The sequence below is a fragment of the Equus przewalskii genome, chromosome 5, assembly GCF_037783145.1.
Source record: "Equus przewalskii isolate Varuska chromosome 5, EquPr2, whole genome shotgun sequence".
Classification (NCBI taxonomy): domain Eukaryota; kingdom Metazoa; phylum Chordata; class Mammalia; order Perissodactyla; family Equidae; genus Equus; species Equus przewalskii.
Genome location: NC_091835.1, coordinates 35,644,219 through 35,668,786, shown reverse-complemented (window position 1 = coordinate 35,668,786; position 24,568 = coordinate 35,644,219). Strand labels below are relative to the sequence as shown.

At 45.6% G+C, this 24,568-nt stretch overlaps 1 protein-coding gene and 1 long non-coding RNA gene across 2 annotated transcripts; one reads left to right on the top strand and one right to left on the bottom strand.

Moving 5' to 3' along the window:
• Positions 1-492: 492 nt before the first annotated feature.
• Positions 493-9,319, bottom strand: LOC139083516 (uncharacterized). The gene is made up of 2 exons (XR_011540309.1): positions 9,191-9,319; positions 493-4,290 (listed from the first exon to the last, which is right to left on the bottom strand). It is a non-coding gene; the product is annotated as an uncharacterized lncRNA (long non-coding RNA).
• On the top strand, positions 8,105-24,305 carry C1RL (complement C1r subcomponent like). The gene is made up of 6 exons (XM_008539146.2): positions 8,105-8,276; positions 8,828-9,056; positions 19,453-19,639; positions 20,945-21,070; positions 21,216-21,290; positions 22,381-24,305. Exons 1-6 carry the CDS (start codon positions 8,194-8,196, stop codon positions 23,151-23,153), a joined length of 1,473 nt encoding a protein of 490 aa, XP_008537368.1. The 5' UTR covers positions 8,105-8,193; the 3' UTR covers positions 23,154-24,305.
• Positions 24,306-24,568: the final 263 nt, after the last annotated feature.

Here is a 24,568-nt window from a genome sequence, read left to right as displayed (position 1 = left end):
GGTCTGTATTGTTTTCGATGAGAAAACAGCGACATTGAAAATGTTCTCTGTACGCAGTGTGTCCTTTTTCTCTGGATGCTTTCAAGATTATCTCTTTATCTTTGGTTTTTAGCGGTTTGACTATGATGTGCCTAGATGTGTTTTTTTGGTTTTTTATTTTCACTTCTGCCTTGAGTTTGTTTACTGAGCTTCTCAAATCTGAAAATGTATATTTTTTACCAAAGTTGGGAAGTTTCCAGCCATCATTTCTTCAAATATTTTTTCTGTCTCATTCTCCCTCTCCTCTCCTTCTGGGACTCAAGAACACATATATTAGAGTTTTTGTTGTTGACCCTCAGGTCCAGGAGTTTCTGCCCATTTTTTAAAATTTTTTCCTCTGTGCTTCAGACTGGCTAATTTCCATGTGTCTGTCTTCAAGATCATCAACTCTTTCTTCTGCCATCTCCATTCTTATATTAAGCCCCTCTAGTGATTTTTTTAAAATTTTATACATTGCATCTTTCAACTTTAAAAATTACATTTAGTTCTTTTTTAAAGTTTCTATTTCTCTGCTCACATTTCCTGTCTTTTTTCTTTAATATGAGCATATTTTTCTTTGCATCTTTGTGTGCTAAAATCCTTGTGTTCTGCTTCCAACAGCTGGGTCATCTTGGGGGATGGTCTCTGTTGTCATCTCTCTTGAGCACGGTTTGTGTTTTCCTGTTTCTTCATATTTGGAGTAATTTTGGATTGTATCCTGGACATGATGAAGATACATTATAAAGACTACGGATTCTGTGATGTTCCTCCAAAGAGTATTGATTTTTTTTTTTTTCAAGAAGGCAGTTAACTTGGCTTGACTTAAACTGCAAACTGTCTTAAGATGAACAATAGTTCAAGTTTAAGTGGAGTTCTTTTCATCTTCGCTAGGCTGCCTGGAGTCTGCCCCATGCATTCGTTGCTCAAGGAACAAGGGTAGAAATATCTAAGACACTCAAGTAGCTTATAACCAGATTACGAGCCAGGCATCACACAATGAGATGGGACCAGGACAGGCCCTCAGACTGAAAGTGCAGAGCTCGGAGGTCAGGGAGGCGGTTCAGAGGCTCAGTGCCAAAGCCTCCATAGCCTATCCCGGCACCTACCTGTGCCCCCAGAGAGATCAAGGTGAGCAAAAGCATCTCATGATGATAAAATTAAGAAAATAATGCTAGCTCTCCCTCAGACCTGTACCCCTCTCCAAGGCTCCAGAGCCTAAGTCATCAAGTCCTCATTCTCCTATCTCCCCAGACAAATATGCCACCCCATCCTGTGCCAGCCCTGAAGAGCCGTGCTGCCTCCATCTGTGCCACTGGGCAGCTACTTCTGCTTCTCCTGCCCCGGTCACAAACTACAGAGCAACAGCCACTCCTATCCTGCAGCCAGCTGGAGAGGAGACCCCAGTGCAGGGGAGGTGATCCTGAAAGCAGGACAGGGGGCACAGCTGCCCAGCCCCAGCCCCCCGTGGGCCTGTAGTGACCAGCTGCACACAGAGCTGTCAGGCTCCTTCTCCAGTCCCAAGCCTCTGGAGGCTTTCTCCCCTGACCCCAACACTCACTGCAGCTACACCATCTGGGTGAAACCAGGACCAGCCCTCATATTCAAGGTGTTAAGTTCCCCAAAACAGGGACCACATCCAGGCCCTGGACTGCTCCAGACACCAGCTGCACTGCCTCTTCACTTGGCTCCCTGCCCTCTTTCCCACCCAGCCTCTGGCTGGCACTTTAACTGCTATCCATTTAGGGTGACCAACTCTCCTGGTTCACCCAGAACCTTCCCAGTTTTAAAACTGAAAGCCCCACATCCTAGGAAAGCCCTCAGCCTCATGCAAATCAGAACACTTAGCCACCCTACCTGCCCTGGAGTTTCTTTTAAGTCCTTTCTCCTCCTTTCCTCCAGAATCTCCAAGAAAGATGAGCTAGCCAAGGTACTCCACTATGTGCCCCTCTTAGGAATGGAGCACAAGGCTAGGAGCAGAGTATAATCCTGCCCATCACAGACTGCCAAAGAGAATAGGGAAAGAGGCTTTGAAGAAAGACTAGGGGTGGATCTCCAGCCCTGATCCAAGCCTTAACCGGCGTCTTCCCTCCAGATGGGTCATAGATTTGTACTATTGTTCACTGTTGTGGATATATCTCTGGCTTCCTACCTGCTCCATATGAGCCCCAAGAGTTATATAAGAGTGCAGGTATCAGTGCTCTCAGGAGAGGGGAGTAATCACAGTCAGAGGAGCCTGCTCCTCAAAAGATGGACATGGGAGATTACCCCCAGGTCTGGTTGGGGTTGGCATACGGCAGACAGCATAGACTTGATCCTAAGACTGTATCTGGCAAATTGTGTCTGTCCTGACCATCACTCTCCTGCCATCCCTTCGTAGCCATGGACTATGGCTCTCCTGGACCTTTTCAGCCTGGAAAAGCCAAAGACCCAGAACGTACCCTGTTTGGGTCTGTAACTTGCCGCATTTATGAGGAGCCATATTACCACGTGCAAAATGGAGGAAGCAACAGATTCTTCTATGAGAAGTGTGTGTGTGTGTGTGTGTGTGTGTGTCCTAGAGCGTAAGCCCAAAGGGTAAGTTCTTCGTAGGCCTGGGAGAGTGGAAAATGGAGCTGAGACAGATAGTCCAGTCTCCCATCCACATGAGGAATTGCCTCTACAACAATCCAGCGGCCAAATGAATTATTTCATTTGATGATTTGGGGAGGAAATATCTCAGCTTCAAGCCCCCACATTCTGATGACAGATTTTTTTGATGGGGCAGGCTATACTGCTGCTGACAGGAGAATGAGGCACCATACTGTTCCACTACACTGGTTTTCCTCACTCCAAGCACATTGCAAATCTCTTCCACAATCCTCCCTACCCTCCCTTCCAGCCACACTGACAGGGTAGAGGCAGGAGGTTCGCGTTGGGGATGTTCCCCAGGCTCCTTCTCATGGTGAGTTCTTAATGGCTGGTGGACAGACCTCAGAACATCCCCCTCCCACCTTTCAGAACTGAGTACATTGAGACGCCTTTTTTTAAGTACTGAAGAAGAAAGGAGGCTCTGATTTTAGTAGAGAGGGAGGAAGCAGAGATGTGTTGGTGAGCATGTGTCCCACATATGATTCCAGGGGGTTATCATTGTGTCACTCAGGGGAGCATGATGATCGAGGCACTGGGCACAGAGCTGTTAGAAAGGGTTCAGGTAACTAGAGCTCAGACTCGGGTAGCAGCCACAGTGACTGGTGACAGTGAGTGGGACTAACGGGGAGGGAAGACTCTTGCAGCACAGTCACCATGCTGAAGTAGCCGCAATGCACCTTTAACTTTGGATGACCATTGTCATAAAGGATGACCATACAACTTATTGTCCAAACCAAGACACCTTTGAAAGGGAAAAGGGGCAAGATTAATAATTACATCAGGATAATCAGTGTAAACTGGGACTGTTCCAACCAAATTAAGACATACGCTCCCCCGACAGGACGCTAAAAAGTGCTCTGGAAGATTGGATAGAGTTAGTCCACCAAAGCTACAAAGGGAAGGAGAGCTAATACCCTCATGGGTAGGGCACTAACAATCTTGCTCCCTATCAGAGTCACTGAGGGAGATGATGACAATGATAGAGAGGTGGGAACACTCCTGTCTCTAGGAATTTCTTCAAATAAAGTCAATCAGGGTGGGTGAAAATAAACACAAAAGTCACCAGAATTGTCAGGGCTGATGGGTGGTTCAATGGGCGGTAATGAAGAAGCAGCTAGGGTGAAGCACGATCAGAGAGACAAACACAATATGGGGCCCCTAAGCAATAGACTATGCTGGTTCCGCACCCCTTCGTCCCAGGGCAGATCCCTGGGGGCTCATGCTGTGACCCGTCTTCTTCACCGGCAGTTCCAGCAGGTCCTGGCTTTTTACCTGCAGGTGTCAGTAGAAGCTTCCTCTTCTGCAGCTCCATTTGCCTCCTCCCTCTGCTGCAATTGACAAGAAGTGGCCCAAGCTGGACTTCAAAGGGCCGTCAGGCTTCCCTCCCTAGACCAAGCAGTCCACAGCTAGCCACCTGATGTGCTCTGACATCCAATGAGAAGGCAGGATAGCAAACGTTGGCTGTATCTCCAGATTTCGAACTAGGGGCAAGGTGGAACAGTGCAGACCAAGAACTGAGGAGGAGTCCATGGATGTGAATTCTCCTCGCCTTCGCCAGGCTTCCTCTCTCCACAACCTCATTTCGAGGAGGTTGGGTCCTGGTGCCTCCACATGGCCATCGCTCCTCTCCCCAGAGCACCTGGCCTGGAAGGGAAGGTCAGAGATAAAGACAACCACGAGCTAGGGAGCGATTGACAGAGAACCAGGGTCATAAAGAAATGGAAATAAAGTCTTGGAAATAGAGAACGTTTAAAAAATGGGCAGCTGGCATGGCCCCCACAGAACTTTCCTTCAGCTTCTCTTCAAGTTAAGTCTGGGTGTCGACAGGTAAGAGGCCTTCCTGGTCTCACAGGTATCAAGCCTTAACTGGGGTAGAAACTGTTTCTAATATTTCAGCTATCTCTGAGGCAGACAGCAAGTGTTGTCAATTCTAGAGATTTTTTAAAGGTCATCCTGACAATTACTATATTTTCAGTAACTTTCTGCTCCTCCTGCTCCTGGAGCCTTCTCCAGCTGCAGCCCCATTGCCAAGCTCGGGCCCAGCCCTCTCACCTCCCCTAGAGTGAAGGAGAATTGTAGATAAGAACATAACGTGTCCCATATTCCATTTGTTAACTTTCTCTTTTCTTTTGTACATTTTAAGCTTCTCAGCCTTGCCTTTTTTTCCCTTGAAATACTCTATGATGAAATTCTGGTGCTTGGTTTTAAAAAGCAAGCCCCACAAATGCTCGTGAAATAAATCCCAGCAAGATGAGGAGAACATCCTCCCTCTTATCCTAGAGTTGCAGAAAATCAGACACGATTCTGCTTCATCAAGTTGATTCTGATATAGTGGGAATCGGGAACATTCAGTCTCACTGGTGTGAAAATATATAATCTCGCTCTATGTTATATTTGTATCATCTTTGGAAATGTAATTTGTACAAAGGAATCCTTTAAGACATTCAGACTTCAAAGTTAATTGCTATCTGACCAGTGCAATATAATCTATAAAGCTTGGAAGTCTGCAACTCTGGCTGGCCATTGATAATTTATTACCCCGAAAACAATATTTAAATTAACCTCTTCAATATTAAAAAAGCATAAATACTTGTGAGATTGTTGTTTGTTAGATCAGAAGCATACTTCCAGGACTCTCTTTTCCTCCTTTCCAGCATAAAGGTAAAGTCCCATTACTCTGTTTGATTTTTTTTTTCAAAGAGTTTAAGAGTCTGCAATTATTTGAATTAACAGGAGGAAGCCCCATCCTGTGGTCTACCAGGAAAGATAGGAATCAGCTTTGTGGGAAAGGCTGGAAAAGGAGAGAGGGAGGCAGCAGTAAAACCCTGAGTCCAATTAACTTGAGAGGATTTAGGATTTTTCTGTGGCCTATAGCACCCCTTCCCTGCGGGTGACCATGGTGACACAGACGCTCTGACCACGATATTTGGGGTCCTCATCTCCACTGTGCTGCTGTTACTTGAGAGACAAAAATTCCCAAGCCTAGTAGGAAGCTACCTTCTCAAGTCAGAGGCTCTCCAGGATGATGGAGCAATATGATGCTTAGAGGAGAGGAAGTTGTCAGAGGGAAAGCTTGGATCAAAGAGGAGGATGAAAGCAAGAACACAGAGGCCTGGAAAAAGGGAGGAAAGCAATGGAGACGAGGGACGCATTAAGGAAGAGTAACGGGAAAGAGGAGAACATGCCACCAGGGCCCTGAGCAGCATGCGTGGGCCCAGAGCAGAGACTACCTCATGAAATGGGGGTGGGGGAATTGCCTCCCAAGCTCTCCCTTGGACTACGGATGGAAGGAGGATGCTCTGGGAAGGAATGGTGCTTGAGAAGGAGCCTGGCCATTTGAGACGACCCAGAGAGAACCTGGAAGGAGCTGCTTATTGCTATTATGGGATTAAAAAATATTCCAGAAGTATACCATTTTTATTACATTTGTACCTTTAGAATTTTTTCACTCTGTTATCAGATAGCTGTGTTACAACCGTATGTGTTTTGTTGCCCTGTGTGGGGTAGAGAAGTCTCCTGCAGGAGGAGGGGAAGGGGGAAAAGTCAGGTCACAGAGATTGGTAAAGTACTCAGCAAAGCGATAGCGGGGCTGGAAGAAGAGGGATTAGAGGGAAGAAGGGAGGAAGACGGCAGAGAGCTTCTACCCACATATTCAAGATTCAACCGTGCACGTGCACTAGGCACCATCCTAGCCACCAGCGATGGTGAGCCAAGGCTCCACTGCCTGAATGGAGCCTACTGGCTGGCCTAGTGGATGGCTTGGGAGTGTCCCTAAGGTTTCCCAGAGATTCTCTTGAAAGAAGAGTGGACCAAGAGCCCTGGAGTAGATAGAGTCCTTCCCAGCACATAGCAGCCTTTGCGGCTGATAGATTGGAGAGAGAAAGGGTAAGTAGAACTATTTGACAAAGCCACCATGGGTTATGACCCTGAGCCCCAGAGGTGTGCAGAACTTCTAGATGGGGCTGGAGTCCACACCCATGACATGACCTTGTTAACACCAATGGTCCAGATTCACCCCACACCTTCCTGTCTCCCCAGTCCTCCCCTCCCCTTTCAGATCACAGCCAGTGGGGCTGCTCTGAGCCAGGTCTGTGGGCAGCAGGGCTTCCCACTGGGCAGCCCCCCTGGTCACAGGGAGTTTATGTCCTTAGGGAGCAGTTTGTGGCTGACCTTCCGCCTGCCTCCCTTTGATGAGGATTATTTTAGGCTGGTTACTTTTAAAAACTGCAGACAGGAAGGAGGCTCTGAGGAGTGGAATTTGCTTGTCCTTTGATGAGAGACATTTGCATTTGTGAAGGAAGTCTCCATCTGTGGGGGTGTCTCTCTCTCCGCACCAGGCGGAAGGGGGGATGACCTCATCTCTAGAAATTCTTAATGGGGACGGCAAGGACTTAAGTCTTGTTTATTGTGCTTGTCTGGTAACCTCATGTAGCTGACTCTCCCCCCCTCCCCCACCCCACCAACATCCTCAGGGAAGCGTGGGATGTCCTGACTTAATCCAGTCTGATGCTTATCTAATGTTATAGGACCACCCAATAACCAGACCCCACCTGCACTGATACCATTTTAATGACTTTTTTTACATATTCTTTCCTTTGTGTTGTAAACAGATAACTCACATACCTATGCCTTAAATTTAGCCCTAGCCTCAACCCACATTTGCAGCAGCTCTTACTGCCTATGGGTCCTGTCCCCATGCAGCAGCAGCAGCAGCTCTGACTGCCCATGGGTCCCGTCCTCATGCTATTCCACACTATTCTCTAAATAAAAGAGCACTACTGCCAGACCTTGAGAGTCCAAGAAATCTTTCTTTCAACTCCTCGGCTCACCAAGCCCACATCATTTTGAGAACAGGACCATGGGTCTCCACCAGGGCTTCATGACCCCCTGCCAAGCTTTGGGTGAGTGTCCCTCTTGGAGGTGCAGGCAGGGCAGCTTTTGCCCACAGCCGTGGCCCCCAGCATCTGCCTAAAGATGCTTGAGTCTGGGCCCAACCCCCACCCTGTGCCAGCCTGACCATGCAGGACAAGCAGCTTCCAGGCTTGTGGGCAAGATTCAAAAGGTCACCTGGGTGAGTGTCTCCAGCATGCTTGGCGAGGAGGGAGAGGACAGAAGAAGCTCAAGTTCACGGGTCACAAACTTCAGTTTTTACAAGAGGGGGGCTGGTAACATAAATGAGTCCAAAGGCCAGGGAGGGAGAGGTATGGCCCATGAAAGGTGACAGCCATAGCTCACAAGGAGCCACCTCACTGTGTATGATACACGAACTTGGTAAAAATTAGTTTTAAATGATACAAAAGAGTCAAGAGTCAGTGCCCCAATCTCTTCTGAGCACTGTTGCGGTTTGGGAGAAGTTTTCCTCTGAAAGATGGTGGGCGAGCTATTCCTGAGTCAGACAGCAGGTGGCACTCAAACCAGAAAATTAGAAAAAGGGAACCAGGGAGAGTTACTTAACTCATTTCCAATAACTTCTCCCTCCTCCCCCCAGGGCCCTCTCCAGCCCCACTTCCTGTTTCACGGCCTGGGCCAAGTCCTCTCAAGTCCCAGATGTCCGGTTCCAGATGCCTGTTCTCAGAGTGGGGGAACCATCTCTGGGGAAGCCCCCACTCCACAAGCTGCCCAGGCAAGATGTGAGTGTGCTGTGGAGAGGTCTGGAGGAGAGGAAGAGGGTGGGGAGAGGGAGGGGGGCCCAGGGGCATATGTACACGCACACGCCCACACACGCACACAGAGCCAGTTAATGCAGAGGGGAACTGGAATTTGCCTGTGCCTCTAGCAGCCTTCCCTAGGGGGTGGTCAGGCTCAATGCTGTGAGCCAGGAAACTGGCATATTTTAACTGTCCCCCGCTTGTACCATTGCTCCCTCAGATCCCAGGGTGGGAGTGGGGTTTGCTGAAGCAGAAAGCAGCCCCCTACTTTGGATGAGATTCTCCAGGGAGACGAGCAGTGGTGGAAAGCTCAGGTCCAAGCTCAGGCCGACCAGGAGGCTGAAGGAATTGGGGTGAGGAGGTGCAATAGGGAGTAGCCAGCAGGTGCCCAGGCCTCAAGGGCTGGAGCCACAGCTGCTAAGTGCCTTTGCCAGACCTCTCGATCCTTTAGTATTGTTTGCCCCCACACTTCATATTTCCTCAAGCCTCGGGCCATGGCTGTGTGGACTCATCTTGCCCTCCCCCACCCACAGGTGGTGGCTGCTCCTCTGGGGAGTCCTCCAGGCTTGCCCCACACAGGGCTCCGTGCTCTTGGCCCAGCAGTTACCCCAGAAGCTGACATCCCCCGGGTACCCAGAGCCCTACCTCAAAGGCCAAGAGAGCTCCATCGACATCAAGGCTCCAGAGGGCTTTGCCGTGAGGCTCGTCTTCCAAGACTTTGACCTGGAGCCATCCCAGGACTGTGAGAGGGACTCTGTCACAGTGAGCTGGGGTGGGGGTCCTGGAGGGAGTCTGGGGAGGGAGCCTCCTGGCCTGGAGCCCAGGGGCAGTGGGATGTGGCTATGCCCTGAATTACAGACGATGGATGGAGAGTCAGGGGCACAGGGCAGGCTTACCTAGGAGGCGAGGGTCTACGCCAGTGCACAGCCTCCCACCGGCCGCCCTGTCCCTGCCTGTGCCAGGCCCCACAGAGCAAAGGAGAGGGCAGCAGGACAGGCACTGCCTTTGAAGCCTTACAAAGGGATACACAAATGCTGCAAATCCCTAGAGTAGAAAAGCGAGGACTCACACGTCAGTTTTAAAAATACACCATCAAGCATCTGTTGAGTGCCTGTTCTGTCAGGTTAGGAAGCTGGGCATAAAAAGTAACAAAAGAGCAGATAACTGTTCGAGTTTACTTAGAGGAGCTATCGCAAAACTTCACATAACTGGGGCATTATTCAGAATAAGGACACTTTGAAAACAGTACTTTTATCTTTTGGTTTAAATTTTATTTATATCAAAATAATACACGTACATAGTTTTTTTCTTTTAATTGGAGTACTACAAGGCTTATAATGAAAAACAGTGGTCTCCAGCCTACACCTCCCATCGCATGGCTACTCCCCAGGGGCAACTGTTTACAATTCACGTAGCTGTTTCTTCTGGTATTCATTTTCACATGTATAAATGACATTGTCAATGCAAAACGCAAATAATCCATAACCAATCTATAAATCAAAATTGGGGTAAGTTTATTCTGAGCCAAAATGTGAGGACCATGTAGCCTGGGGCCTTCCTTCCCCATTGAATGAGCCCATCTGGCCTTAAAGAGAGGGAGATTGGCAACAGGTGTTAACTCACTGTGAATCCTTCCCCACATCCAAGGGAAACTCAGGATGCAGTGTTTTAGCCATCCAGGCGGTACCCAAGGCCAGAGATTTGTTTCACATAACCATTGAGTTCCATTACGAGACACCCAATAAATGCCTGGCCTTCAAGACCAGTCTTCCAAATTAATCACTTTCTTTAAGTATGATAGTATTCCAAAACCTTAAATGGAACAACTATAAAATAGTATACAGTTTAAGGATAACACAGGTTTAAGTGAGGAGATATAAGGTTGGGAATACAGGCCTGGTCTGGAGTCTTGGGACAGCTGTCTACACAGATGCCGTCTTCTTCTCATCCTGACGTGGTCCTTTTCAACAGGCTGCAAAGACTCTTTTATGTGATGTCTCTTCTGATAAATAAATTCTCCAGGTTATAGTCCAGGATCCTTAGGGTCTGGGAGTTCTCTGTGAAACAATTAGCTACCAATCTTTCATTTCTTTTAAGCACTTCAATAAGACCCTGACAACAATGTAATATATCCCTTAAGCAAAGTTGGTTCTTCGTCTAATTGTACAGGCTGTTTTATTATTATTTCAAAAGGAGACAGCCGATGTTTACAAAAAGTATAGATCTAAGATTAAGGAGCACTAGCAGAAGAGCTTTTGGCCATGAGAGAGTTACTGCTTCTGAAAGGTTTGCCAATTGAGTTTTGTTTGTGCCTTTAGTTCTTTCCATCAATCCTGGGGATCGGGGATGGTAAGCGCAGTGGAAATCCTGCATTATTGGCCAAATGTTACAAATAGATTTGGTTATTTGTCTGGTGAAATGAGTTCCCCAGTCACTGTGTAACTCAGTAGGAATTCCTCAAACAGGAACTATCCTTTTCAATAATAATTTAGCTAAAGCTGTCGCTCTTCTGCAAGGAAAGGCCTCAACAAAATGTGAGAACATACATATCATTACAAGACATATTCATCCTTGAGATGGTGACATTTGGCCAAAGCCCAATTGTAATACCTCAAAGGGTCCCTTAGGAAGGGAACAGAGGCCTAATGACTCATGAAGTGGTTTTCCTAGATTATATCTTGGGCATATAGCACAACAAGTATAGGCTATATGAGCTACTCTGGGAGAAAGTTTCCAAAAGTTTTTCCCTTTTTGTTGCCACCTTTATATATACATATTTTTTCTTCCATGGCAATTTCTTGAGCCTATAGAAGGAAATCTTTTACTGGGTTAGCAGAGTTAATAGAAAGTAGCAGGCATTCTTGAGGCTGTACAGCATATCCAGCTTGATAACATCTTTGCTTATCTTTTAAGCAAGACCGATTTGTAAACCAAATTAACTAATAGAATGCAGTCATGGTCTTCTCCCCTTGTGATGTTGGAAGCAAGGGAGCAGGCTTAAAATAGTGAATAATATTTACCTACACAATATAACCTAAGTAGGTTTATCATCATGTACTTGACAATGCTTCCCATGCAATTTAGCACCAAACAAGCCTGATTAGTATCCCTCCCTTATAGGAAGAGAGAACAAATTTCTTTGAGAAGTCCTAGGGCCCTCTGAAAATTCTCAAAGAACGTCAAATAAAGCCTTCATTTAGAATATGAATTATTAAGAGCTTGACAAAAATATCAAAAGATTTTAAAACACATTTAAACAAGATCAAGGGATTGCTGATCTTGTCACCGTAAAACAAGGGTAACTGAAAAAGTCCTTCGTAATAATATTTAACCAAAGTGACAACAGAAACAGTCAAAATCCTTAATAGAGAGAACTCAGTATTTTTAACATAGGAAATTATTTTAATAAAACACAGATCTTCTGTCTTTTAGGTAAACTTACTCAAAGGAAAAACTTTTGATAGCTTCTTTATCAAGAACAGACTAAGAGTTGAAGAAAGTTATCCTTTTAAGAGAGAAAGCCAAATTTTAACTTTGCATCAGTTTACTTTTGATATTAAACCTTATTCACTTAATTAGATTTATTGTAATCTTAGCTTTAATCGTTAATCTTGACCATGTACAACACTCCTCAGGGTTTTACTTCCACCAACCTTCTGTCACTTTCTTTTACATTCAAAATTTGTCCCATGCCCTTCTGTTTTTCTTCCTAGTACTTTAGGACAAATTTATCTTTCTTAACCAAACAAAAATATTTCCAATCTTTATACCTTTTGACTGAAAACTTACACCTTACTCTGAATACAAATATGTTTTTCTTATTAATTTCTGGTGGCTTTAATAACATATATTTGAATTTTTAACCCTTAAAACCTTAATTTTTAGTGAAAACTAAGAAGTGAGCAATTATAAACCACTTTTACATTAGCATTCTGTGGTTTGGCAATTTATAAATACCTTTTAAGACATGTTTAATAATGCACTTAAACACCTTTTAGTTTTTCTGTAATAAGAAGCCAGAAGTAGATAAACTTATATTTAGTAATTAATGTCCAACAGTCTATCTTATTTAGAGATGCTCTAGATATTTAATGACTCTTTATCATTTAAATTAACCTAGCAAACTTCAAAGTTTCCAGTTACCAGAGAGATTCTGGAAGCTCTTTTAAGTCTGTACATGGTAACACATAATTATTGTTAGACGTTCACCCAAGTCATTTTCACTTCTGTTTAGTTACTTGTTCTCAATAATCATTTAGATTGCCTATAAGACTTGATGAGACAGACAAAATTAGCCATCATTTTAAGTTATTGTTTTTGTTAACCAGTTTTGTAAGAGAGAACATCAGCTTATTTGACCGAGAAACAGAATAAAGGCCGCGTGTCTGTATGATATCCAAAGCTGAAAGCTCTGAGGGCAGGCCTGTTTTAATCAAACCAACAAACTTAAACAAGCTTTCATTTACCAAAGATTATTTCATATCATGTTAACTTAAAAGACATTTGGGTTAGTTGCATTTAGAAAAATTTTTGTAAGCACTTACTTTAAGTCAGTTGAATGGAGCTCTTTAGAAATCGTACCATCCGGAGGTAAAAGGCCACACATTTATGACATACATATATAGACACACACATAAACAACAGACAGATACAATAAAGATTTTCCTTAGATTGCTGGGCTACCGTGTTCTCATAGCAGACCTCAGCAGAAAAACTTGTTTTCCCAGGTTCTTTTTTTCTCTTTCTTTTTTCGGCTTTAGGAATCTGGCTTGGGAATATCCCCTTTTGTTAAGCAATTGCAGTCACAACATGAAGCCAACTCAAGTTCCGAGGAGAGGCTGTCCATTTTGGAACTGATTGGGCTTTTTTAGAAGCTCGATTTCCCACTTCTCTTTCAATTCTGTTTTGTTATAAAGTCCAAACAACTTCTAAGGACAGTGTAATGGGTCAGAAAATGTGCTGCTTACGTGCGTCGGTTTCTCCCGCTGGCAGTCTAAAACCACCTTGGGGTCTCGGAGCATCTGGGTGACCAGCCCTTATGTGTGTGTCCCAGACGAGCCTGTGATTAATTAACGTGAATAAGAGTGGAGTTCCCTATGGGACCACTACACATCACAAGGATTGATCCTCTGACACTCCCGCTGAGGTCCTCAGTTGCCTGAGAATGCCTTTTCAGCCAGGAGGAGAGTGTCCCTTTTCTCTGGAGCTGAACACGTTCAGTCTCTCATTTCTCTATCAAGCAGTTTGTTCAGACTTTATAAACACAGTTCTTTCCAATTTAAAGTCAAATTTAAAAGGTCAGCCTGCCCCATTCACTCCAAAGTTCCCTCTAGGCTCCCCTGGCCTAGGAATTCCCCACAGGTTTCTCTTTCCTAGGAACTCCCCCTAGCTTACTCTGGCTAGGATATGTACCGGTACCCCCTTAAGACACCTAGTCTTAAGACCTTAACCAGCTCATATAAACTCTTGGACCATCAACTTAAAATAAGGAGGTCTAGCTTTCAGGAGAACTCACCAGGGTCACCTGAAGAATGCGGTGATCTGGGGAGGCTCAATGGGCCCCTATCGGTAGCAAATGCCAGTGCGTTTGCCAGTGTAGATTCCCAGTGGTCTCGGATGGGTTTCTCTGAAATCCTGCTGTGACTACACCAAGAAATGTTGATACAAATAATCCGTAACCAATCTATAAATCAAAATTGGGGTGAGTTTATTCTGAGCCAAAATGTGAGGACCATATAGCCCAGGGCCATCCTTCCCCATGGAAGGAAGGGCACCAAAGAAGTGGGATGTACAGAGTGGTTATATACCCTCAAAGAACATATTTCACATATGATTGAAATGTCCCTTTTACAATAGTCATGAGACTGCCCTGTCTCACATCACAGCAATTGATGGACACAGCAGGTAGCAGATCTGCAATCTTGGTGGACACAGCAGGGTGGCAGGTCTGTTGTCTCAAGCTGGGTGGTCACAGGTGAGTGCAGCAATCAGTTCCTAGCCTAGGGAGAGATGCTTACCCTTAAGGAAATGCCAATGTGGGGGGAAGTTGCACCTTTATCTTAAGGCCATTTGTTCTTGCCTTTGTGACATAGCAAATGCTTAAAGCAGATGTACAATGCATGCTCAATGGCCATGTCAGGTCCTTTTGGAAAAACAAAATCAGGCCGAATTAGGTTTACACCAAATGGCTTCCTCATTTACTCCAATATACCATATTGCTTGCCATTTTTATTTATCAACGTGCCTTTTCTGTTTTGGGAGGGGGTTTTTATGTATTGTCTGTTAACTTCACCTGCAGAAGATGGGATGAGCTTTATCTCTCTCAGACCTTCACCCCCACATTTCCCCTCCCCCATCCTCCCAGTTTATTTATATTATCATTTTTAGTTGAATCTATATTTATTATTTACATTATTGACTTTAAAGTATTCACATATGAGCACATGGTGTACAATAATTATATTTCCTTTCTTCTCCAACTTTTGGGTTTCCCAGGAGTCAATAATTGCATGGAGTTCTGTGGGGTTTTTGTTTGTTTTTGTTTTGATTTTTAGTTTGCTTAATTCTCTCTGTAACTAATCCCCCCCAAACGCTTAGCCAGGAGAGTAAATCTCTTCCCGACATGTTCAAGTAGAACCCGCAGTCTCTCCATCCTCCTTTGTATTCCAATTGGTGGCATCCCACCTGAGGTCTCCTGATGATTTGTCTTCAGTCTGAGCTCTTTGCCCTCTGAGCCTGCACACATCCGAGCAGTCCCCTCCCTCCCATTGTGGGCATTGCCTCTACCTGCCCTGGGTTGGAACTGAATCCCCTATCAGTCTCTTTCTGGCTTTACTCCCTCATTTTGGAGGAGCACATTATCCTCAGAAAGAGCATGAGGGAATACATTTTAGAGGATCTCACGGACCCCTAAATGTCTTTGTTCTGCCCTCACAGTTGATGGACAGTTGGTCTGGGTTGCATTCTAGGTTGGACGTCATTTTGCTCTCAGAATCTTGGTGACCCTGTCTTCTGGCTCTAGTGTTGTTAAGTCTTGTCGATGAAAATAATCCATAACCAATCTATAAATGAAAATTTGGGTGAGTTTATTCTGAGCTAAAATCTGAGGCCCGGGGCCCGGGGCCTTTCTTCCTGCGCACCGAGAAGTGGGGTGCACAGAGTGGTTATATACCCCCAAACAGGATGTTTCACATATGATTGAAATGTCCCTTTTACAATAGTCACTCTGTTGGCACAGTGATTGATGGACACAGCAGGTAGCAGATCTGCCGTCTTGGTGGACACAGCATGGTCGCAGGTCTGTTGTCTCAAGCTGGGTGGTCACAGGTGAGCTGGGTGGTCACAGGTGAGCACAGCAATCAGTTCCTAGCCTAAGGAGAGATGCTTATCCTTAAGGAAATGCCAGTGTGGGGGGAAGTTGCGCCTTTATCTTAAGGCCATTTGTTCTTGCCATAGTAAATGTTTAAAGCAGATATACAATGCATGCTCAATGGCCACAGTCTGGCCCTTTTGGAAAAAAAGTCAGGCCAAACTAGGTTTATACCAAATGGCTTCTTCATATACTCCAATATATACTATTGCTTGCCGTTTCTATTTGTCAGTCTGATGCCACTATGATTCCTGATCCTTAGTGTTTTCTGTCTAGAATTTTTGGAATATTTCCCTTATTACCAGTACTCTAAACTTTCATTGTGATGTGCCTTGATGTGGGTTGTTTCTAATCCAGGGACTTTTTAAAGCTAGTCCTTCAATTTTGGGAATGTTCTTGTATTGGTTTTTTTTTTTAATGATTTTTTAATGATTTTAATGAAATCATTTTTTAATGTTTTTTTAAGTAGAAGAATGACTTCTGCTTTCTTTATTTTCTCTTTCTGGAACTCCCCTAATTTAGCTGTTGTACATTCTGGACTGATTCTTTCGTTTTCTTGTCCATTCTGTTCTGTTTTCCATCTCTTTGTCTTTTTGTTCCACTTTCTGGAAGAATCCCTCATTTTAAATACCAAATTTTTTTACCTTTTTTTTGTTTGAGAAAGATTAGCCCTGAGCTAACATCTACCGCCAAGCCTCCTTCTTTTGCTGAGGAAGATTGGCCCTGAGCTAACATCTGTGCCCATCTTCCTCTATTTTATATGTGGGATGCCTGCCACAGCATGGCTTGATGAGCAGTCTATGTCTGTGCCCAGGATCCGAACTGGCGAACCCTGGGCCAGCAAAGCGGAGCATGCAAACTTAACTGCTGCCCCAGGGGGCAGACTCCTAAATACCAATTTTTTAATTAACTTTTTTTCTGATAACATACTTTTTTATGTCTAAAGACTCATTCTTATTTTCTAAATGTGCCTTTTTATAGACTTTTGTTCTTCTTTCATAGAGGCAATACTTACTCTTTTCCTTCTATTGGGATTACTTTAAAACGTTTCTTATGTGCCCTGTGTTATTTCTACTTCTTCAAGTCCCTTTTTACTGTTCCCTTGTTTTGGTCTCTGCTTTCCATATTAGAGACTTTCTCACAATGTCTGACAATCCTTGGCTGGCCATTCCTATTTAAGAGTGAAGTACTAGAATGGCATTGGGTGCTGTGTGTGGATAGCTAAAACTTGTGAAACAACAGGTTTGAAAATAGGGTTACCAACAAGGTGACCTAGATGTGCTATGGGGGGGCCTCCCAAATGCCAACATGAGGAAGTATTTTCTTTGGGGACAGCCACTCTCAGAGAGGAATGCTCTGGTCGCCTGCTCAGGGTCGCCAGCATTCTGGTAAACAAGCAGGGGAGGGCCCCTCACTGTTTGATGTGTAGACTTTCACCTAATCCCTGTTTTCAGTACCAGCCTTCAGCCCCTCTGTCAAGTGTGCTGGGGGACCCCAAGTCCAGGGTTTCTGGCTCACGCTCAGGTCTCCTGAGAGGGTGAGCCAGAGGGAGTTGTCTGGATGCACAGGGTTCTGAGGTCTCACTACATAGGCTCTCTGTCTGTCATCCTCATCCTCGGGGGTTCCCGGTTACCCCAATTTCTGAAACTTTCCAGGGTTCTGTGAAGAGAAGCTGCTTTCTTTATGTTGGCTTCCACCTTTGCAGACTCAGGTTGCCTCTTGTCCATCTCCATTCCACCTTCCAAAATGTTGACATCTCTCATCTGCTGTCATCCCCTCTCACTTTTTTATCCTTGATCATGTACACCATTTTATCCCTTTGCTGTCACATTAGAGGGATTTGAGGTGAGAAAGGAGATAAATGCATGTATTTATTCCTTCAGATTCAACTGGAAGTCAGGACTATATTCAATTCAGCCTATGTCTGTTGAGCACCCACCGTGAGCCCTGTTCTTCTCAGTCATGGGCGGTTTTAATCCCAGCCTGACGCTTCCCTTGTCATCGAGAGAGTTCAAGCTCAGGAACAGGATTCTTCTCCCTCTCTGCTGCCCGAGCAAGTCACACACACACACACACACACACACACACCTTGAATGCAGAATTCAACACACTAGTCTAGTTCATTTTTTACTTGGCAGTATCCTCAGCCAGACTGGGGCCTCCTCGGTAGCAGAACTCTGTCTTAGTGATATCTGGATCCCCAGCACCTAGCACAGGGTCTCACACACAGAATGTAATCAATAACTGTTTGTCGAAGGAATAAATGAAAGAATGAATGAAATCCAAGCTTGCCATGAGTGTAGGACACACACAGAATGAATTTTGAATGAGCAGGTATTTAGTATCATCCTCACCACTGCTCTTTGTGCAGATACTGGAGAGCAGCATTGGACGTGATGTTGTCCTGGCTGGAAGAGGCTGCACAGACCATTTTATAGGAGAGGAAACTGAGATGTGGGGTGGTTAGGGAATTCCTCATGTCACACAGGGAGTTAGGAGCAAAGTCTAGAATTTAACACAGGGCTTTTAACTTTCAGTCAGTGTTCATTCTACTCTGCTAGACTCCTAAGTGATTTTATTTAGCCAACAACTCATGAGGAAGGATAAAAAGAAAACTGGAGGGTTTTACAACCAAGTAGATCAGTAAAGGACAGTTTCCTAGAGCAAAATGCTTCTTCTCCAAGAGGTAGGCCTCATAAATATGGGCTCAAATTTGTTGATGTTCTAAGGAAAAAAAAACAGTCTTGGGATGTGCCCAAGCAAGGCATTTGGGGTGACTAGGAAATTTTATTCATACCACCTTTTTCCCAGTTAATGTGATCACAGTGAAATGGGCTGGATGGAGTCATGAAGGAATTTGAGTCTTTGGGAGAATGAGGGAATGAAGAACTAGCAAGAACCCAGGATAAGTGGATCAATATGAAAATCAGAAATAAAATGAGCTGAGCAGTGAGCTGTGTGCCCAGAATAGAGATTAAGCAGGGAGCATGGCAGAGGAACCCCTTCCAAGGTGCCCTTCGTTGGGTGAGGGAACCCAAAGAAGGGATCTGAGCAGGGGCAAGGCAGTCAGAAGGGGACTGAAACAGAGATGACCTCCTTAAGAACAATGTAAGTTAAGCAGCAATAGCCAGCGTATCCACACCATGTACATTTTGTGTCCTCAGATTCCCACACCTTGTCGGGGCTTCACTTACAGTTCCTGGGATAAGAGCAGGGACACTCCAAAGAAGAAAAACAGGAAAGGCCCAGAATCCCAGAGGCTCAGTCTTTGCAGAGGTCTTAGTGCTTCATAGATGTTGGCCACAGGAAGTTACTCAGAGAAGTGGAGGGCGATGGGGGTGGAGGAAGCCAGATGGGAGTGACTTATCTGTATGTTCATTGATTCAAAGCTATGATGCTATAGGCACCATGTTGGGCATCAGAGACTCAGTGGTGAGCAAAAGACATGTAGTTCCTGCCTTTTTAGAACTTACAATCCAGTGGACTATTTGGGAACCCTGGGGTTCCCAAGGAGCTTCTTGAAAGAAGGTTAATATGTTGGGCTTTATGAGATAATTATGGTAGGCTAAAGAAATATATTAGGCATCTGGTCATGTCTCAAAGAAACTTGGGAGTTAGTAATGGAACAGGAAGCTAGTTGAGCAAGACTCCACGAATTAGGCTCCAGAGCCCCAGAGGTGTGCAGATCTTCTAGACAGGGCTAGAGTTCATGCCTACAACACGACCCTGTGACCAGCTGTGGTGCAGAATCACCCCACACCTGCCGTTCCCCCGCCCCTCCCCTTTCAGATCACAGCCAGTGGGATGGATCCAAGCCGGTTCTGTGGGCAGCAGGGCTCCCCACTGGGCAGCCCCCCTGGTCAGAAGGAGTTTGTGTCCTCGAGCAGTCTGCGGCTGACCTTCCGTGCACCTGCCTCCTCTGAGGACAGGACCACTCACCTCCACAAGGGCTTCCTGGCCCTCTACCAAGCCGTGGGTAAGTGTCCCTCCTAGGGTTGCAGTCTCTGCTCACAGTCATGACCCGTGATATCTTGAAGCAACAAGTGGAAGCTTGAGCGACTGCTGAGGCTCGGGGCTCGGGGACACCTGGGCCCAACCCTACCCTGCCCAAGCACCGCCCCTGCTGGTGAGCGGCCCGGTTAAAGGGGCAGCCATTGCTCAGTTCCAGCAGTTGTTTCCATGCCAATCTACTCGCCTAGCGCTTACAGATCATCTCATTTTTCAAGAGAAGCCAAAAATCTAGATTTTTACGTGAAATTTTAGATTTACAAATGGTAACTCAGAATTTTTGGAAAGATCATACACGCACGTGATAAAAATTTCCAAAAAGAAACAATGTGGTAAAAAGTAAGTCTTCTTCTGATCTCTGGCCCTTAGTCCCTGGCTACCTTGTCGAGAAACCACCCTGTTCTCCATTTCCCAGACATTTTCCCAAAGACTTTCTATGCCATTCAAATATAAATATCGTGGGTGTGTGTGTTGTCTAATATTCACAATGTTTTAAATTTGGCATTTCTCACTCAATGATATATCTTAAAGATCATTCCATATACATATGGCTAGCATTGCCTGATTCTTTTTAATGAGCATATAATATTCCTTTGTTTGCTGCGTCATAATGTACTTAATCAGTCCTCCACTGATAGATATTTTACTTCCACAAACAGTACTGCTATGGATAGCCTTGTGTATACATCTTTGAGCACATATATGAGGGTAAATTCTTAGAAATGGAAATGCTAGGTCAAAAACATTTGCAATTTTTTTTTTTAAGATTTTATTTTTTTCCTTTTTCTCCCCAAAGCCCCCCGGTACATAGTTGTATATTCTTCATTGTGGGTCCCTCTAGCTGTGGCATGTGGGATGCTGCCCCAGCTTGGTCTGATGAGCAGTGCCATGTCCGCGCCCAGGATTCGAACCAACGAAACACTGGGCTGCCTGCAGCGGAGCTCGCGAACTTAAGCACTTGGCCACCGGGCCGGCCCCAACATTTGCAATTTTAATTTTGATATTGCCAAATTTCCTCCGAGAAGGTTTTGCTAATTTATGCTCCCACGGATCAATCATGTATGAAAATGCCTGTTTCCCCATACCCTACTTATCACAGTTATTTTCAAATTTTTTTTAGCACTGACAATCTGATCAGTGAAAAATAGTTCAAATGCTTTTAAAACAGAAAACTGTGCAGATCAAACTAAATATGGCCATGGGCCAGAATCAGTCCCTGCGTTGCCCATTTGCAGTTCTTTTCTGGGTCCTAATGCCCACTGTTTTCCTACAGGTATGAACCACAGTCGGCCTATGAGCCAGGCCAATGGGGGCTCTGAGGCCACACACACACCTGGAGACAACCCCTCCAAGATCCAGAACCACTGCCAGGAGCCCTATTATCAGGCAGTGCCAGCAGGTGAGTCCCCACCTACTGGGGAACTGGTTCCTACTTGCCTCGCTCCCACCAAGAGGCCTGAGGCCCTCTGGGCTCCTACTCTTTTGGCCCCACTCCTCCCAGTTCTGAGGACTGTTCCTTTGCCTACCCTCTTTTCATTCCTCAGGGACTCTCGGCTGCACATCACAGGGCCCCTGGAAGGAGACACAGGACAGCAAAGAGGCTCCTCACTGTGTGCCTGGTGAGTAGTGACCTGCCAGCGGGTCACCAAGGCCGCTTCCCCAGGAAGCCTCAGCTGTACACAGGGCCAGTGGGAGTGGGACAGAGGGGTTAAAGAAAGCCTTAGAATAGAAAGCGGAGAGACAGGCAGATGCAAGGAAGAAAAGGGGAACCAAGAAGGCCCAGAGCAGGAGAGGCAAGGAAGACTGGCCATAGATGATAGCTCAGGGCCAGTCTTCCTACAAAAAAAAAACACCTCCAACTCTCCTGTCCCCCATCCCCTGGCAACCATTAATCTGCCTTCTGGACTTGCCTATTCTGCACATTTCATATCAGTGAAATCATACAATATGTGGCCTTTCGTGTCTCGCTTCTTTCATTTAGCATAATGTCTTCAAGGTTCACCCACATTGTGGCATATATCAGTACTCCATTCCTTTTCCTGGCTGAATAGAATTACACTGTAAGGATATAACACATTTTGTTTATCCATTCATCACTTGATGGACATTTGGGTTGTTTCCACTTTTTGTCTTTTATGGATAATGCTAACATGAGCATCCACGTACAAGTTTCTGTTTGAACATCTGTTTCGGTTCTTTGCAGTATATACCTAGGAGTGGAATTGCTGGGTCATATCATAACTTTATGTTTAACTTTCTGAGGAATTGCCAAATTGTTTTCCACAATGGTTGCACCATTTTACACTCCCACCAACAATATACAAGGGTTCAAGTCCACCGTCTTTGAAACCCATTTTTTTGAGTCAAAGTATTATCTTTAACCCAATCTGAGTAAACTTCTCAGATTTTACTCCTGACCCAAAGAAAGCTCTAGGGGCAGCCTGACTTGTGCTTTAGGAGTGGGCAGAGGGTGGGCGGTAGTGGGAGATCTTAAAAGTGGGGAAATGACCCAGAAAACAAAGGCAGGAAGCACTGAGGACAAAGTGCTTGTTGCCTCATTTTGCTCAGGGATGGTCCCACCAAGAGTCTAAACAAGTGATTTGAAAATGGCTGAGCAGGCAGGAGGGAGTGCACTTCACAGAAGTGGGTCTTTAATAAACGGCTCTTGCTGTGGCTGCTGGTTTTTCACGCTTTCCTCTCCTCTCCCAGTCTGTGGACGGCCAGTCACTCCCATCACCCACAACCAGGATGTCCTTGGATCTTCCAGAGCTAAGCTGGGCAACTTTCCCTGGCAAGCCTTCACCAGTATCTACGGCCGTGGGGGTGGGGCCCTGCTGGGCGACAGATGGATCCTCACCGCTGCCCACACCATCTACCCCAAGGACAGCATCTTTCCTGGGAAGAACCGGAGCGTGAATGTGTTCCTGGGCCACACGAACATAGATGAGATGCTGAAACTGGGGAACCATCCTGTGCGCCGCGTGGTGGTGCACCCAGACTACCGTCAGAACGAGTCCCACAACTTCAATGGGGACATTGCCCTCCTGGAGCTCCAGCACAGTGTCCCTCTTGGCCCCAGCCTCCTCCCAATCTGTCTGCCTGACAGCGAGACCCTCTACGTCAGCGGCTTGTGGGGCTATGTCAGCGGGTTTGGTGTGGAGATGGGCTGGCTAACTACTGAGTTGAAATACTCAAGGCTGCCTGTAGCCCCAAGGGAGGCCTGCAAGGCCTGGCTCCAAGAGAAGCAGAGGACCGAGGTGTTTTCTGACAACATGTTCTGTGTTGGGGATAAGATGCGGCCCCAGAGTGTCTGCCAGGGGGACAGTGGTGGCGTCTATGTGGTTTGGGATGATCGCACCCATCACTGGGTGGCCACAGGCATCGTATCCTGGGGCATTGGGTGTGGCAAAGGGTACGGCTTCTATACCAAAGTGCTCAACTACATGGACTGGATCAAGGGAGTGATGGACGGGAAGGACTGACCCTGGGGGCACTTGAGCACGGACATCAGCACTGTGGGGGCCCAGACAGGAGACAGGTTGGGAGTGAGGACTGAGCCCTGTGGGGGGAGTGGGGGCAGGCAGTCCCTATTCAGGTCACTGCTGCAGCAATCCACTGTGCGAGAGAAATCCTCCACTCAAGCCCTGCACCACCCAAGACAGGAGGTGGGGTCCCACGGCCCCTCCTCATCCTCTCCCCTCCTGTGTATTTGCACTATGCCCAGAGAAGCCCTGTACACCTAAGGAGTTTCATTTTGAACTTCACCTCCTGCTGACACAGCTTCTTCTGTACTCTCCTGGGAGACAGTCCCCCTCCCATCCCCTGTTCAAGTGGAGCCGGGGGCAAGTGGTCTTAGTTGCATTTCATTTCTGAACCGTCCGTCCCAAAGCCCCTTGAGTTGGTTTCACCATTTACCACAATTCCTAGCTGCAATTATAGTAACAGCTCGTTTTTTGTTTTCCATCTTCTGTATACGAGGCACTTCACATTTGTTATTTCATTGACGCCTCACACCAAGTTTGCAAAGGATGTGTTACTATCCACATTTTACAAATGAGGAATCTGAAGCTCAAGGAGAAAAAGTGACTTGCCCTCATCCCACAGCTGATGCAGGACTGCGAGGCCGTATGCTTTCCAGTACTCCTTGATGCCTCTCCGTTGTCCTCAGGACCTGCTGTATCGCCCATTTCCCCTTCCCAATCCCTACAACCTTTCAGGTTCTCCTGCCCCCGGAGTTCCTGCTGCGATGAACATGACAACACCTGGCCCACACTCCCCTGCTGGCCCCATCCCCTGCAGACACCCCCCCTTGCTCTGGACACGCCGGTCTGTGCCCCCACCACTGAGTGCACTGCTCCACCTTAGAAGGCCAACTCTTGAATTCTTAGTAGGACTTGAGGTGATTGCAAACAAAAGATGCAAATAAAATACAGTTGTTCAAATGGAAATAGAAAATGAATAGCATAAAACAGAGCAAATTTGCTAGCATTGAAGGTCAAGTTAGTCATATAATTCAAGGTTAAATTTATCTTTGAAAAATAGCAGGATTCAAATTTGCGCATGCATGTGGTTACTTCTATTTTTTAAACCTATACATAGTACAAAAGACTATTAAAAATACTGTAAGATATTAATCAGAGGTTGTTTTAGGTAGTGTAATTTTGCCTGTTTTATTTTCCTCTATGCTTCTCTGTTTGCTAAATTCTATTTAATGAGCATATATTTGTTTTACTTTATTTATTTTTATTATTGAAAAAGTGATATGTTTCTCCCTGAAAAGGCAAAAAATATATACCTATACATATCTATATGTCTCTATCCATATATCTAGATCTAGATAGACATAGATGATAGAGATGTACACAGAGATATGGATATAGATATAGATATATCCACA